The 16,588-nt window shown below is 47.4% G+C and overlaps 1 protein-coding gene across 1 annotated transcript in view; it reads right to left on the reverse strand.

Annotated features, from left to right (window-relative positions):
- The window catches only part of LOC125462986 (myosin-7B-like), a 121,302-nt gene that overhangs the window by 5,774 nt on the left and 98,940 nt on the right, over nucleotides 1–16,588 (reverse strand). The window contains exons 36-41 of the mRNA XM_059640477.1: nucleotides 14,415–14,618; nucleotides 11,640–11,765; nucleotides 9,065–9,235; nucleotides 6,468–6,572; nucleotides 4,372–4,467; nucleotides 602–736 (exon numbers count right to left, since the gene is read on the reverse strand). Coding sequence (XP_059496460.1) covers nucleotides 614–736; nucleotides 4,372–4,467; nucleotides 6,468–6,572; nucleotides 9,065–9,235; nucleotides 11,640–11,765; nucleotides 14,415–14,618 — 825 coding nt within the window. The 3' untranslated portion in view covers nucleotides 602–613. The remainder of the gene's footprint in view (nucleotides 1–601; nucleotides 737–4,371; nucleotides 4,468–6,467; nucleotides 6,573–9,064; nucleotides 9,236–11,639; nucleotides 11,766–14,414; nucleotides 14,619–16,588) is intronic.

Consider the following 16,588-nt stretch of genomic DNA (forward strand, 5'->3'; position numbering starts at 1 on the left):
GAGGAGAGGAGGATTTTCTTCAGCCAGAGGCTGGTGAATTTTGTGGAATTTATAGCTGCAGAGGGCTGTGGAGGCCAGGTCACTGAATGTATTTAAGAGTGTATTGAGTAGACTCGATCCGAGTAGCCTAATTCTGCTCCTATATCCTACTGGCGGATCGAGCTGAACTTTGGCAGATATCAGTCTGTCCCTCGGGCCTCTGTTGGTGCAGTCACCACAGGAACTGTGAAGGCCCTGATCAACTTTCTGAATTGTCAGGGAAGATGCACAGGCTGGTGCAATGGGGCTCCAGCAAATCGCTCCCAGAATGTTTGTGAATTTAGGACATAGAACATAGAACATTACAGCATAGTACAGGCCCTTCGGCCCTCGATGATGTGCCGACCTGCCATGCCGACCTGAAGCCCATCTAACCTACACTATTCCACCAAAAGAAAATGCAACGGAATTTCTAGACCACTCCTTCCCCCCCCGGCAATGACTTCATGAGGCACTAATCCGTATTAAATAAGGAATAACATGCAACGAAGAGTATCATCCCACTGCACTGTGAAAAGTCATTTTGTATACAGCAACAAGGATCTCATTTTCACTTCTTTACCTAACTGTAGAGCTACATTGCCTTTGGCCGTAGTTTGTTCACTTGATTTTCGGCTGCGTCCGCTCGCTCCTCCGCATTTTGCAGCTCATACCGGATTTTCCGGAACTTTGAGAGGTTGATGTTGGCCTGTTCCTCCTGGAATCAGAAACATCACTCAGGTCACCTGGTAATATCCTCGCGTTTATCAGCTGTCCAGCTTACCATTAGCCGGTTGTTTTCGCTACAGTTGGGACTCAATTACTAGGGGTCATGAGCTCAAAGTGAGAGGAGGAAAGTTTAAGGGAGATATGCGTGGAAAGTTCTTTACACAGAGGGTGGTGGGCGCCTGGAACACGTTGCCAGCGGAGGTGGTAGACGCAGACACGTTAGCGTCTTTTAAGACATATTTGGACAGGTACATGGATGGGCAGGGAGCAAATGGACACAGACGGTTAGAAAATAGATGACAGGTTCGACAGAGGACCTTGATCGGCGCAGGCTTGGAGGGCCGAAGGGCCTGTTCCTGTGCTGTAGGTTTCTTTGTTTCTTTGTCCATGCCTGTGCAGCCACACTGAACAGAATATGTTCACACACCATTTAACACTCACAGAGATTAACACCTCGCTGAACATGTCTCATTAAACATCACCCTGCACCTACATGTAATCTGTAAACCTAAAGCAGCGAGGCATCTTCTGGCACAGTGGGAGTGTCCCTTCCCCTAAGCCAGGAGGGCCATCTGGCCCAGAGGCGTGCCATAACACCCCTGAGCTGGTTTATTAGCAAAATATCTACATCTACGCAGACTGGGACTACTTAGGGCATGTAGTCTTATTTACATTCTCAGACTGTACCATATTAAGGAAGTTTCTTCCTCACATTAACAGGTGTAATATCCTTGCTATAACCTGTTATAATGTGTTTATGACCTGCTACTAGGAGAAAATGGGACGGCAAAACAACTCACTGAGCTATACACCCACTCAATGCCTGATCAACCTGTACCTAACAGTGGACAGTTGGCTGCTCAGCCTGGCTTGAATACTGACTGAGCAATACTCACTCACTGCCCAGTAACCTTTAGGATAATAACAGGTAATTCGCTGGCTGCTAGTCCCTTAGTGACTGCAACAAATATTATTTATTACATAATAATTCCTCGAGTAATGCAGAGTAAACATTACTTAATGCCCAGTAACTCTTCGAATAACTGAACGAATTAAGACCAAATTCTATCTGACATTGACCTAGGCACTGCAAGGGACAATGGCAGAAACAGTCCTGTTGACCCTGCAAAGCCCTCCTCACTAACATCTGGGGTTAGTGCCAACATTGGGAGAGCTGTCTCACAGACTAGTCAACAACAGCCTGACACAGTCATATTCACACAATCATACCGTACAGACAATAAATGCAAGGTGATGCATTTTGGAAGGTCGAATTTGAAAGCTGAGTACAGGATTAAGGATAGGATTCTTGGCAGCGTGAAGGAACAGAGGGATCTTGGTGTGCAGATACATAGATCCCTTAAAATGGCCACCCAAGTGGACAGGGTTGTTAAGAAAGCATATGGTGTTTTGGCTTTCATTAACAGGGGGATTGAGTTTAAGAGTCGTGAGATCTTGTTGCAGCTCTTTCAAACTTTGGTTAGACCGCACTTGGAAGACTGCGTCCAGTGCTGGTCGCCCTATTATAGGAAAGACGTGGATGCTTTGGAGCGGGTTCAGAGGAGGTTTACCAGGATGCTGCCTGGACTGGAGGGCTTATCTTATGAAGAGAGGTTGACTGAGCTCGGACTTTTTTCATTGGAGAAAAGGAGGAGGAGAGGGGACCTAATTGAGGTATACAAGATAATGAGAGGCATAGATAGAGTTGATAGCCAGAGACTATTTCCCAGGGCAGAAATGGCTAGCACGAGGGGTCATAGTTTTAAGCTGGTTGGTGGAAAGTATAGAGGGGATGTCAGAGGTGGGTTCTTTACACAGAGAGTTGTGAGAGCATGGAATGCGTTGCCAGCAGCAGTTGTGGAAGCAAGGTCATTGGGGTCATTTAAGAGACTGCTGGACATGCATATGGTCACAGAAATTTGAGGGTGCATACATGAGGATCAATGGTCGGCACAACATTGTGGGCTGAAGGGCCTGTTCTGTGCTGTACTGTTCTATGTTCTATGTTCTAGACAATGTCCCAGACACCACTAACACCATCCCTGGATATGTCCTGTCCCACTGGCAGGACAGACGCAGCAGAGGGGTTGGACAGCGGTATATAGTCAGGAGAAAGTTGCCCTGGGAGTCCTCAACATTGACTATGGACCCCATGAAGTCTCATGGCTTCAGTTTAAACATGGGCAAGGAAACGTCCTGCTGATTCCCACATACTGTCGTCCTTAAGCTGATGAATCAGTATTCCTCAATGTTGAACAACACTTAGAGGAAGCACTGAGGGTGGCAGGGGCACAAAATGTCCTCTGGGTGGGGGATTTCAATGTCCACCACCAACAGTGGCTCGGCAGCAGTATTACTGATCGAGCAGGTCGGGTCTTAAAGGACAGAGCTGCTAGACTGGATCTGCAGCAGGGGGTGGGGGAACCAACAAGAGGGAGAAACATACTTATCACTATCCTTACCAATCTGCCGGCTGCAGATGTATCTGCCCATGACAATAGCGGTAAGAGAGACCATCGCACAGACCTTGTGGAGACGAACTCCTGCCTTCACATTGAGAACAACCTCCATCATGTTGTGTGGCATTAAGACCGTGCTAAATAGGACAGACTTCGTACAGATCTAGCCATTCGAGACTGAGCTTCCATGAGGCGCTGTGGGCCATCAACAGCAGAACTGTACTCCAGCACAATCTGTAACCTCATGGCCCGGCATATCCCCCACTCAACCATTACCATCAAGCCAGGGGGTCAACCCTGGTTCAATGGAGAGTGCAGGAGGGCAAGCCAAGAGCAGCACCAGCCATACCTGAAGATGACATATCAACCGGGTGAAGCCACCAGACAGGACTACTTGCAAGCGATCCCACAACCAAAGGATCAGATCTAAGTTCTGCAGCCCTGCCATATCCAGTCGTGAAGAATTAACCAACTCACTGCAGGAGGAGGCAGCTCCACAATATCCCCATTCTCAATGATGGAACAGCCCAGCACATCAGTGCAAAAGATAAGGCTGAAGCATTCACAGCAATCTTCAGCCAGAAAGTGCCGAGTGGATGATCCATCTTGGCCTCCTCCAGTAGACCCGTGCATTACAGATACCATCTTTAGCCCATTCGATTCACTGCATGTGATATCAGGAAATGGTTGTAGACACTGGATACTGCAAAGGCTATGGGCCCTGACAACATTCCCGCAATAGTACTGAAGGCTTGTGCTCCAGAACTTGCCGCTCCCCGAGCCAAGCTGTTCCAGCACAGTTACAACACTGGGATCTACCGGACAATATGGAAAATTGCCCAAGTATGTCCTGTACACAAAAAGCAGGACAATTCCAACCCGGCCAATTCCCGTCCCATCAGTCTCCTCTCGACCATCAGTAAAGTGACGGAACGAGTCAGTAACAGTGCTATCAAGCAGCACCTGCTCAGCAATAACCTGCTCAGTGACGCCCAGTTTGGGTTCCACCAGGGCCACTCAGCTCCTTCATTGTTGCAGGTTTAGGACCCCTCAGCTAATGCAGAGTGAAGATTACTCACTGCCCAGTTACTCTATGAGTAATGCAGAGTGAAAGTTACTCCCTGCCCAGTTACTCCATGAGTAATGCAGAGTGAAGGCTACTCACTGCCTGCTCCGTTTGCTGCTTGTAAGTTTTCATCCTCAGCTGCATTTGGTCAATCACTTCCTGTAGCCTTTTTAAATTCTTTTGATCTTCTTCAGTCTGTTTAAAAAAAAGGGGGAACTGTGTGAAAAACCAGAATGACTTGGAAAAACATCACCAGATCATCGTTGTTTTTGCTCTGACAGTCCTGCGAGTTTATTGGTGATGTCCTTTGGGTGGTCAGGGTCACTCTCTGACAGTGGGGCTATGCAGGTTGTCTTGATGCTGAAGATAAGGTCACAAGAAATTAGGTTCAATAATTCATCTTCTTGATGACAAACGGGATACAAGAAAGCACTGAAGAGCTACATGAAAAATAATTCAAAAGTCTTTTATAACTATCTTATTAGCAGGAAGGTGAAGTGTGCCCAAAAGCGCAATTTATACATGGAGGCAGATTCCTAGTGTGAACTTTGCTTGTGTTTTTATCGCGGTGAAAATGAAGTGGTTGAGACACTGAATTGGCCAAAATTTGACCAAGGGGAGGTCTTGAAGAGACTGATTTTCAGACGAAAGTCTTCGGAGAATACCGAGAGAAATATGGATGGCAATAGCAGAGATTCCGGGCGTAATCTTCCAGTCCTCCTCAAACCCAGGGCTAGTGCCAGAGGACCGGACAACGGCAAATGTTCCACCCGTGTTCAAGAAAATGGTGTGAGGATAAGTACAGCAACCGACAGCTGGCCAGTTTAATCTCGGTGGTGCGGAATCTTCTAGAAAGTGCGGAGTTGTAGATAGGGAGGAACGTCGTTGAAGGATGCAGCAGGATATAGATGAATTGGAAAGTTGGGCAGAGACACAGAGGTGGAGTGGGTAAGAGTGAGCTGATGCATTTTGGGAGGTGGAATGCAACAGGAAAGTGGACAGTAAATGGCAGGGCCCGTATAGGGACGCCAATATACAGAGGGATCTTGGGTAAAATGTCCATAGCTCCCTGAAAGTGGCAACACAAGTGGCTAAGGTGGTAGAGAAGGCCTTCAGTGTGCACCTCTTCATTGGGTGGGGCATTATGTATAGAAACTGACAAGATGAGTTGTAGCTGTAATTAGGGCACATTCAGAATGAGTATCGTGTCCAACTCTCTCTGCACACCGTAGGAAGAATGTGAAGGCTTTAGAGAGGCTGCAAAAGAGATTTACCGGGATTGGAGTGTATTAGCAAAAAGAAGGGACTGGAATGCCAGCCTTCCTGCTCCTCTGATGCTGCTTGGCCTGCTGTGTTCATCCAGCTCCACACCTTGTTATCTATATTGGATAAACAGATTGTTTCTGCGAGCGTGTTGGGCTGGTACAGGCGTGACTGGTAGAAGTGTATAAAATTATATATAGGCACGGATAGGGTGGATAGTCAGAGACTTTTTCCCAGAGTGGAAATGCCAAATACTTGGGAGCAAAGATTTAAGGTGAGAGGGGGAAAAGTACATGTCAGAGGAGATAGTAGGAATGGCAGATGCTGGAGAATCTGAGATAACAAGGTGTAGAGGTGGATGAACACAGCAGGCCAAGCAGCGTCAGAGGAGCAGAAAAGCTGATGTTTCGGGCCTGGACCCTTCTTCAGAAATGGGGGAGACTCCCGACCTGAAGCATCAAGCTTTCCTGCTCCTCTGATGCTGCTTGGCCTGCTGTGTTCATCCAGCCCCACACCGTGTTATCTGAGATGTCTGAGGAAGTTTTTTTTACCCAAAGGACGGTAGGTGCCCGGAACATGCTGCTAGAGGAGGTGATAGTGATGTTTAAGGGTCATTTAGACAGGCACATGAACAGCAGGGAATAGAGGGACATAGACCGTGTGCAGGCAGATGGGGTTAGTTCAGAATGGCAACAAGGCCAGCACAGACATGATGGGCTGAAGGGCCTGTTCTAAGTTGTAAATGACAACCTGGGACAAGATCATCAACATGGATGAAGTTTCGATTAAGCAAAGCCAGCACTGCCTGGTTAATGACAAATTGTGCTTAAGGAGGTTGCTGGAGTTTTCTGAAGCAGCTGGAGCATTGGCTGATTAATATGCTGTTCTCGGGGCATTGCGTTGTGTCTTGTGGATACAGTGCAGACAGTTACCTGGAAGTTGAGTTCTTTCACACAGCGTTCCTGCTTCTTTATCCCTCTTTGTAAGTCAGCGTTCTTCTTCTTTTCAATGTAAATTTCCTCCTCCAACTCTCGGTTCTGCAGTTTGAGAAAACATGCCCACGTTTTATTTCAAGGCAGCTCATTCCACTGAAAGGTGGAAATCTCAGACTTTAGCTGTGGAGTGTGAGGTTTCTTCCGAGTGGAAACATCACGTTTGTATTTCATACAATGAGGGTGACGCTGTGCACAATTTACTAATGCCAAGGCTGTGCCAACGCTATCATCCCCATCCGGCCTAGTGGAGGATGAGCATTTTTTATGAAAACCCACTGTTTGGGGCAGTGAATGTATGTAAATATAGTAGGTGCCCAGTGGTTTTTCTGTGTGTACTCTCCTACTTGTCAATCCTCCCAAAATGCATCAAGTCTGGCTTCTCAGGAGTAATTCCATTGGCCGCTGAGAGCTCATTTCATCAGCCTGTGTATATTGCCGTGTATTATGAGGCTTTCCTCCTCAGTACTTGCGAACTTTAGGGGGTGGATGAACTGACCATAACTCATACATTCAGGTCAAGATCATTAATGTACATGACAAGCATAGGGGACCCACTAAAACTTCGGGCACATCACTAGACAGGCTTTCACTTACTGAAACACCCTTCGACCATCACCCTCTGCTTTTCTGCCACTCGGTCCAATTTGGTTCCAATTTGTCGTAGATCCCATGAGCTCTTAGCTTCTTAACCAGTTTGTCACGTGAGACTTTGTCAAAAGCCTTACTGAATTCCATGTAGACTACATTAACCACATTACTCTCATCTACACACCTAATCACCTCCTCAAACAATTCAATCAAATTTGTTAGACATGACCTTTCCCTTTCAAAGCCATGTCGACTATCCTTGATTACTCCATGTCTTCCAAGCGCTGATTAATTCTGTCCTCAGTTTTTTCTAGGCTCACTGGATTTCTGATTTACTCTATCTCCCTTCTTGAGTGATGGTAACACTTTGGCCACTCTCCAATCCTCTGGAAACCTCCCGAAGCCAGAGAGGGTTTGAAAATTAAAGTCAGAACCCCTGCAATTTCGTCCCACGTGTCTCACAGGAGCTTGGGATTCACCTCATCTGGGCCTGGGCACTTTCTAGTTCATTAAAACCACTAATCCCCCCTCCCCCTCAATGCTAATGTATTCAGGTATGTTACAGTCTCTGTTCTGTTTTCTGTATGTACAATGTCCCTCTCTATAGTGAACAGAGATGCAAAATACTCATTTATACTATCAGCTGTGCCCTCCACTACACCCACATTGCCACTTTGGTCCCTAATGGGCCCTATTTGTTCCTCAGTTATTCTCTTGCGATACATATACAACCCCTTTGGATTTTCATACATTTTACTCATTACTATTTTTTCACAGCTCCTCTTCGCTCTTCAAATCTCCTCTTAAAATAATCCCCCATACCTTCAATACTCCTCTCGGGCTTAGTCATAGAGATCTACAGCACAGAAAAAGGCTCTTCACCCATTGAGTCTGTGCTGGCCAAAAATAACCTGCGAATAATTCTAATGCCATCTTCCAGGGCTTGGCCCATAACCTCACATGCCTTGGTATGGCAACTGTTCACCTAAATACTTCTTAAATGTTATGGGGGGTTTCTGCCTCTAGCAGCCTTACAGGCCGCTATCCACCTCCCTCTGGGTATAAAAGATTTTCCTCTCGTCCCGTCTAAAACTTCTGCCCCTTAACGCAAATAGGTACCCCACTTCCCTGGTCATTGATCCCTCCACCAAGAGGAAAGTTTCATTCCTATCTGTCCTGTTTATGCCCCTCTGTAACTGTAAACACCTCGGCCATGACCCCCCCTCTTAAATTCCTCTGCTGCCAGATTTTCCAAGCTCTCTGTATCTACCATAATTTTCACTTTTATTCCTTATCCAATCCTGTATGTTCCTTGAGTTCTGGGGTTCTCGGGAATTTTGGGTCACAACCTTCACCTTTGCAGGAACATGCTGGCCCTCACTTTCACTCCCACTGACTCCGATATATTCCTGGAAAGACTCCTCATTGGTCTGCTCAGCTTTTGACACTCCAAGCCCCTTGCAATGAAGGGCAACACACCACTGCCTTTCCTAATTACAGGCTGTACCTGAGAACTAAATGTTTAAGATTCATGTAGGAGGGTCTGTTTGCCAATTCAGGGCTTATAAGCCACAATGTACAACGGTGACCTGGTTTCCATGGATAATTTATGATAGGGACATAGTTTCCATGGATACTATACAACGGGAGCCTGGTTTCCATGGACAATTTATGATAGGGGCCTGGTTTCCGTGGATACTGTACAATAGAGGGCCTGGTTTCCATGGATACTATACAATGGGAGCCTGGTTTCCATTGGCATTGTACAATGGGGGCTTAGTTTCTACTGACACCACGATGGCGGCCCAGTTTCCATGGGTACTGTGTGATAGCGGACCTGGTTCCAATGGACTCTTTGCAATGGGAACCTGGTTTCCATGGATACTGTACGATGGGGGGGGGTCTGGTTTCCATGGATACTGTACAGTGTTGGTTACCCAGCTCACCCGAGCCTCCATCTTGTGCAGCTGTTTCTTGATGCTCTTCAGTGCCCCCATCTCAGCATCATCCAGCTGTTCCTGCAAGTCTTTGATGGTCAGTTCCAGGCTCTTCTTGGCCAGTTGCAGGCTGGAGTTGATATCCTGTTCTTTCTTTAACTTCTCGGTCACTGCTGTTACCTGGACAATGAGAAACACTTGCAGTCAGCGCACCCCAGACTGTCCATCTCACTAAGCTGAGAGTTTATACAAAACATTTCCATCGATGCCAAACTGCTCGAAGGTGCCAGGAGTCCCAAGTGCCACCCAGTATTTCTTATTGTCTTATTTCTTATCTTCATTTCGGTCCCAGGAGAGTGGAGACTTCACTAGGTAAGGTCAAAGGTCAGTTCTTGGTGCAATTGTATTGGATAGCCCTTTGGACTGGGTGGCCCTGAGGATGTGGATGGTTGTGGGTAAGGTGCAAGGATAGTTTTGGCCGTTAGGATGGTGCTAGAATGGTGCTAAAGATTGTCTATGAAAAGTCCTTTGGGACTCTCTATCATGTTAACACCTGTCATGATCTGCCAAGAATTGTCCAATAATGGATGGGGAGTGCTCTTCTCAATAGGTTTTAGACAGCAATGTAGAAATGGAAGTAATAAATTTATATTTATTGTCCATTATGCATGGGTAATTGCAGAGACTCAGTGAGTTGGCATAGTTGGTGAAGGGGAAAATTGGTGGATGAAAGTACCCACTGAGTTGGCATAAGTGTATGAGTGGCCACAGGGGATTAGCTAAAGATGACTGGCTTGCATGGATGGCATCAGTGTGAGTATGAGGTGTTTGTGGGGTGAAGGAAAGTGAGGAAGGTGTTTGGAGAGATAGGATAGTCCTTTACACTCGCGCCCTGGAGTGATTTGGTGAAGGTAAGGCACCCGATGGGATTGTGAACAGTCCTGCTGTGTTTATAAAGTGTTTAAGCTCACTGAGGTCAAGAAACTGAAAAGACTGTTTGGAAAGTTTAAAGGAAAGCAATGCTTAGTATTTCAGAGAGACTGATGGTGTAAAATTATTCTAGGGTTTATGTTGAATGACTAATTTACTATCAATGTTGCAATGAGGTGCCTTTTCATACATCGCATCAGCTGTTCCTCTGGGATAGTTTGCTTTTGTACAAATTTATTTTCTGTTAGGATGCTTCATTGATGCAAAATCATTCAGTGCATTGAAATCGCTTCAACTAATCCCTAATGAAAACAAACATTTCACTCAGCTGCTTAATTCCTTCTGTCAACAAGTATTTCCATCCAATAAACCGTGTGGGCTCAACTTCCATCACAGGATGATGTTACCATGAAGAACTCTCCTTCACAACCATTCCCCTCATCTGAGGCGCAGTAAACCTCAGGCTAAATACTATCATCGTCTCTCTCTCTCTAATGAGAGAGCAGCCCCATGGTCTGGTCAGACCAGGGCCACTTGACATGAGTTGGCGCTGAATTGACACAGGAGCTAAAAGAGACTTTGGGAATGATCGGGGGCTTAGGGAGTACGGGGGGAGATGCAGATTGAGTCCAGGGGGACCAAGGCCAACATGGACAGGCAGCGAGAGTGATAGGGTGAGAGCAGGAACAATGTCATCTGTTTCAAACCTCGTTTTTAAACTTTGAGCAGAGCATCGGAACTCTGGATCAGTCTTTCAGCCCAGGCCTCCTGAGGAAATGTGACAGCTTCTTTGCTCTTCCGGGATTTCCCTGTGCGATTCCAAATCCTGCCCTGACCAACTCAGACTGAGGCTCCGAGAGTGCGGGCAGCCAGTGTTAAAGCCTTGGGCCACAAACAGGTGGATCTGAGGATCTTTGGTGAATTTCTGCATCTTGTAGATGGTACACGCTGCTGCTACTGAGCGTCAGTGGTAGGGGGAGTGAATGCTGTGGATGTGGTGCCAATCAAGCAACTGCTTTGTCCTGGATGGTGTCAGGCTTCTTGAGTGTTGTTGGGGCTGCACCCATCCAGGCAACTGGGGAGTATCCCATCACACTCCTGCCTTGTGGCTTGTAGATGATGGACAGGCTTTGAGAAGTCAGGAGGTGAGTTACTCGCTGCAGTATTCCCACCTTCTGGCCTGCTCTTGTAGTCACTGCGTTAATGTGGTGGGTCCAGCTGAGTTTCTGGTCAATGGTAACCCCCAGGATGTTGATAGTGGGGGATTCAGTGACGGTAACACCATTGAATATCAGGCTGTGGTGGTTAGATTGTCTCTTATTGGTGTTGGTCATAGCCTGGCATTTGTGTGGTGCGAATATCACTTGCCATTTTTCAGCCCAGTTTCAACGTTAGTCGGGTTCTTACAGGGAATGGAGTTTGTGGAACTGGGACTATAACACAGGATTAGGGACGGTGACAGGTAGGGATCAAGCAGAAAGGGAATTCATTTTAAAAAAACTGTAATTAGATAAAATCAAAAACTGCAGATGCTGGAAATCTGAAATAAAAACGGAAAGTGCTGGAGAAACTCAGCAGGTCTGGCAGCATCTGTAGAGAGAGAAAGCAGACTTAACGTCTTGAGCTCTATGTCAGAACCCTGCACTGCACTCACCTCGTTTCTGGCCTTTCGGCAGCTCTCAGCCTCGACACGGAATTCTTGCACTAATTTCTCAACTTGTTGATTCAGTTGCTCGATGTCATATTCATATTTCTTCTTCAGATTTATAAGATTTATGTTCTGAAGGTGGGAAAGGAAACAGCATGAGTTTACCATCTAATCACACGCTTATTGCAGTGCAGAGGAGGGCATTCAGCCCATCATTTCTGGTAACTAGCCTGGTTTTATTATCTAGTGCCAGTCTCCCACCTTTTCCCTGCACACATTTCTATCCAAATAACCATCCAATGCACGTCTAGCGTCCCTCAACCGAACCTGCCCCCACCATATTTCCAGGCAGTGTCCCTCCAAACCGATGTCCTTATTAATACACCTGAGGACACTGTATGCTTTATTGCCTGTTTTCTCCACTTGCCATGCTACCTTCAATGATCTGTGCGCAGCCTTAGAGTAAAGGAAGACCCTTTAGAACGGAGATAACGAGAAGCTTCTTCAGCCAGAGAGTGGTGAAACTATGGAATTCACTGCCACAGAAGACTGTGGGGACCAGGTCATTGAGTAGATTCAGGACTGAGATAGATAGGTTCTTGATTATCAACAGTTATGGGGTGAAAATGAGAGAATGGGGTTGAGGAGCTTATCAGCTATGACTGAATGGTGTAGCAGATTCGATGGGCTGAATGGCCTAATTTATGCTCCTGTGTCTTATGGTCTTAAAACCCCAGGCCGTTCTAGCTGCTGTACCACCATTAGAATTGCTCCCACTATTTTATACTGAAGTTTAGTCTTCTTCTGACCTCACCCTTCAGCAGTGACCTTCACATACTCAGGAGGTCCCAAACCACATTCCAGTGAAGTTGTAATTGAAGTAAAGGTGGCACCTAGGTCACACATAGCAAGATCCCGACTACAACAACTATTGGGCTATCTGTTTCTGGTGAGGTTTGTTAAGGGATGAGGACAGACCAGGAAAGAATATCTGTTATGTGGTCCCTCAGCATTGTTCTGCAGGATTAGACTTGGCCTGGTGTTCACATCCTGTGGTGTGACCTGAACTCTCACTGGCCTGACTCAGAGACAAGAGACTGACCCCGAGTGAGTATGATCTCAGGAAGTCACTCCATCTTTGAAAGATTCATAGAGCTCTACAGCACAGAAACAGACCCTTGGACGGCACGGTGGCTCAGCGGTTAGCAGTGCTGCCTCACAGTGCCAGGGACCCGGGTTCAATTCTACCCTCGGGCGTCTGGCTGTGTGGAGTTTGCACGTTCTCCCCGTTTCTGCGTGGGTTTCCTCCCACAGTCCAAAGATGTGCAGGTTAGGTGGGATTGGCCACGCTAAATTTCCCATCGTGTTCAGGGGTGTGTAGGTTAGGCGTATTAGCCATGGGAAATGTGGTATTACAGGGCAGGGGTAGAGGATGGATTTGGTTGGGAGGGTTGGTGTGTACTTGTTGGGCCAAATGGCCTGTCTCTACACTGTTGGGATTCTGTGATTCAGTCCAACTCGTCCATGCCGACCAGATATCCTAAATTAATCTTGTCCACTCTGCCAGCATTTTGCCCATTTCCCCTTTAGACCTTTCCCATTCACACACCCATCCAGTCACCTTTTAAATGTTATGTGGGGAGTGAAACGCTCAGAGCAGAGCGAGTGTGTTGTGGAGTGCTCAAAGCGATTGCTGCTGTGGGAAGGACACAATACCTGCTCTTTGAGAACTGACACTATATTGGAAGATAATAAAATGTGAGGCTGGATGAACACAGCAGGCCAAGCAGCATCTCAGGAGCGCAAAAGCTGACGTTTCGGGCCTAGACCCTTCATCAGAGAGGGGGATGGGGTGAGGGAACTGGAATAAATAGGGAGAGAGGGGGAGGCGGACTGAAGATGGAGAGAGTTGCAATGGGAGAGAGATTCCCTGAGGTTGGTCCGGAGGGAGGAGGGTAACTTCTTCAGGTTAGGCATCCCTGGAAGAGGCTTCGCAGTGAGGTTAAAATAGTATCAGAGATAATGGGAACTGCAGACGCTGGAGATTCCAAAGATAATAAAATGTGAGGCTGGATGAACACAGCAGGCCAAGCAGCATCTCAGGAGCACAAAAGCTGACGTTTCGGGCCTCGACCCTTCATCAGAGATGCTGCTTGGCCTGCTGTGTTCATCCAGCCTCACATTTTATTATCTTGGATTCTCCAGCATCTGCAGTTCCCACTATCTCTGATACTATATTGGAAGAATAGTGTTATAATTCAGATGATGGATGGAATTCTGTAGGGATTGGTGTGTCCTCACGGACACTTCACGGTATCTTCACGGACTTGGATATTCTCCTCCTTCGATATGGATCAGTGGGGAAGTGTACAATGGCTTAGCAGGTTGACCATAGAGTTCCAATCCCTGTTTCTTTACAGAACCAAGCAGTCCTGGTGTGGGGCTTGAATTTCTGCCCCAGTGACAGCAGCATGAGCCACGGAGTCACAAACTCTCCATGTGTGCAGGGGCATGGGAATATTTCTGCTCTCAAAGGCAGCACATATCTTGCTAGAGTTACAACAGCTTCTGTCCCATTGATTCCCTTCATTCCCTGTTTTCCTCCTGGGATTTTGGGAATGATGAAACTCCAATTTTCTCTTTATCTAATGATCAAATCGCCCAATCCGCACAGGGCCGTTCGGCCCATCGAGCCTGCACCAACCCGCTGGTTCTCACCGCTGGCCAAAAAGACTCAGAGATCTCATGCTCAACAACTCGAACATGGAGACGATGAGATACCTGAGACAGAATCATTTCTGTTCTGTCACGCCCATCCTGCAGCTCCTGCTCTGCAGCCTTACAGTTGCGCTCCGCGGTTTCCAGTAGGTTCCGCACGGTCTCCATCTCAGCGCTCAGGGTGACCACACGGCGATTCGACGCACTCAGCTCCTCTTTCAGCCCCTCATTCAACAGAGAGCTAGACTCTAGCTGGGCCTGTAGATCCTGGCCAAAGAACAGAGTGAGACTGGTTGAAGCAGTGCTGTGGTTAACGGGGAGGGAGGGAGGGAATACTATTCACTCAGAGCACACAGGACAGCACACTACTCAGTGTGTCACATCTGGAACAGGGTCAGCCAATGCACCTCGGGGTATATGAGTTCCCTGATTGGGGCTGTTCATCGGGTCCGATCAGGGAGCCCTGGCTGACACAAAAGGACGAAGAATGTGTGGGATTTGGGGATCGGAATGCCTAACTCATTTTACAGACAGTGCCTATGCATTTATAAATAAATGGTAATTGGAGATGAATGTTGGCGTCTGAAGAGTTGCTTCACACTGAATTACACACCTTCCAGAACATCCCACCACTGCCCCCGACCCCCCAGACATGCCCGTGTCCCAGAGTGAAACAAACGTTTTGATGATATTGTTCAAAAATCTTACTGTTGTTATGTTGTCTCGCCACTGCTGTGTGCCATCACTATTTCCAGATCGTTTAATAAAAGGTAGTAGTTCATAAATTGTACAATGACAGGACGAGGCCATTCAGCCCACTCTGCCTGGGATAGGTCTTTGAAAGAGCTGCCCACTCTCAGCATAGAAGCAGGCCATTTGGCCCATCAGGCCCCAAGCTGGTCTTCATGCTGCACGTGAATCCTCCTCTTCATCTGAGCCCAGCAATATTTCTTCAACTGATTTCTTCCTTATTGAGTGATTGAGGCCAGGAGAGGAGCAGGGATGGAGCATTGAGGAGAGAACAAGAAGGAGTGAGGCAGTGCTGAGTACACAGAGTGAGTGTGAGAGTGAGGGAAGGTGAAATGCTCTCAGAGTAAGTGTAGGGAGGGATTTCCTCTGGTGAGCGTGAGTGTGAGTGAGTCAGTGTGAGGAGGGATTTCCCATGATGACTGTGAGTCAGTGTGAGGAAGGGTGTACCATGGTGAGTGTGAGTGAGTGTGAATGTCAGTGAGTCAGTGTGAATATGAGTGAGTGTGAATGTGAGTCAGTGTGAAGAGATATGTCCCATGGTGAGTGAGTGTGACTAAGAGTGAGTGTGTGAGTGAGTGTGTGTGTGTGTGTCAGTGAGTGAGTGTGAGTGAAAGTGAGCGTGAGAGTGAGTGTGAGTGAGTTTGAGCGTGTGTGTGAGTGAGTGTGACTCAATGTGATCGTGAGTGAGTCAGTGTGAATATGAGTGATTGTGAGTGTGAGAACGGATTTCCCATGGTGTGTGAGTGTGAGTAAGAGTGTGTGTGAGAGTGAGAGAGTGTGAGTGAGTCAGTATGAGTGTGGGTGAGCGTGAGTGAATGTGAATGTGAGTGAGTGTTGAGTGAGTTACTGTGAGGAGGGATGAGCCATGATGAGTGAGTGAGTGTGAGAGAGTGTGGTTGTGAATGTGAGGAGGGATTTCCCATGGTGAGTGACAGTGAGAGTGAGTGTGAGAGAGTATGAGTGCGAGTGTGAGGGGGGATTTCTCATGGTGAGTGACAGTGAGAGTGAGAGTGAGAGAGAGAGTGAGTGTGAGTGAGTGTGTAAGTGAGTGAGAGTGAGGAGGTTAGTGGGGAGAGGGTGAGTGTGAGTGAGAATGAGCGTGTGTGAGTGAGTGTGAGGAGGTTTGTGGGGGCAGGGTGAGTCGGTGTGAGGAGGCTCGTGGAGGGAGGGTGAGTGTAAGTGTGAGGAGGATAGTCGGGACAAGGGTGGTTTTGATTGAAAGCACACTCACCTTTGCCTGTGAGAGTAAGAGTGAGTGAGTGTGAGAGTGAGGAGGTTAGTGGGGGGGAGGGTGAGTGTGAGAGTGAGTGTGAGTGATTGTGATAGTGAGGAGGTAAGTGGGGGAAGGGTGAGTGTGAGTGTGAGGAGGACAGTGGGGGGGAGGGTGAGTGAGTGTAAGTGTGAGGAGGACAGTGGGGGGGAGGGTGAGTGTGAGAGTGAGTGTGAGTGTGAGGAGGACAGTGGGGGGGAGGGTGAGTGTGAGTGTG

Source organism: Stegostoma tigrinum, chromosome 2 (assembly GCF_030684315.1).
Source record: "Stegostoma tigrinum isolate sSteTig4 chromosome 2, sSteTig4.hap1, whole genome shotgun sequence".
Taxonomy (NCBI): domain Eukaryota; kingdom Metazoa; phylum Chordata; class Chondrichthyes; order Orectolobiformes; family Stegostomatidae; genus Stegostoma; species Stegostoma tigrinum.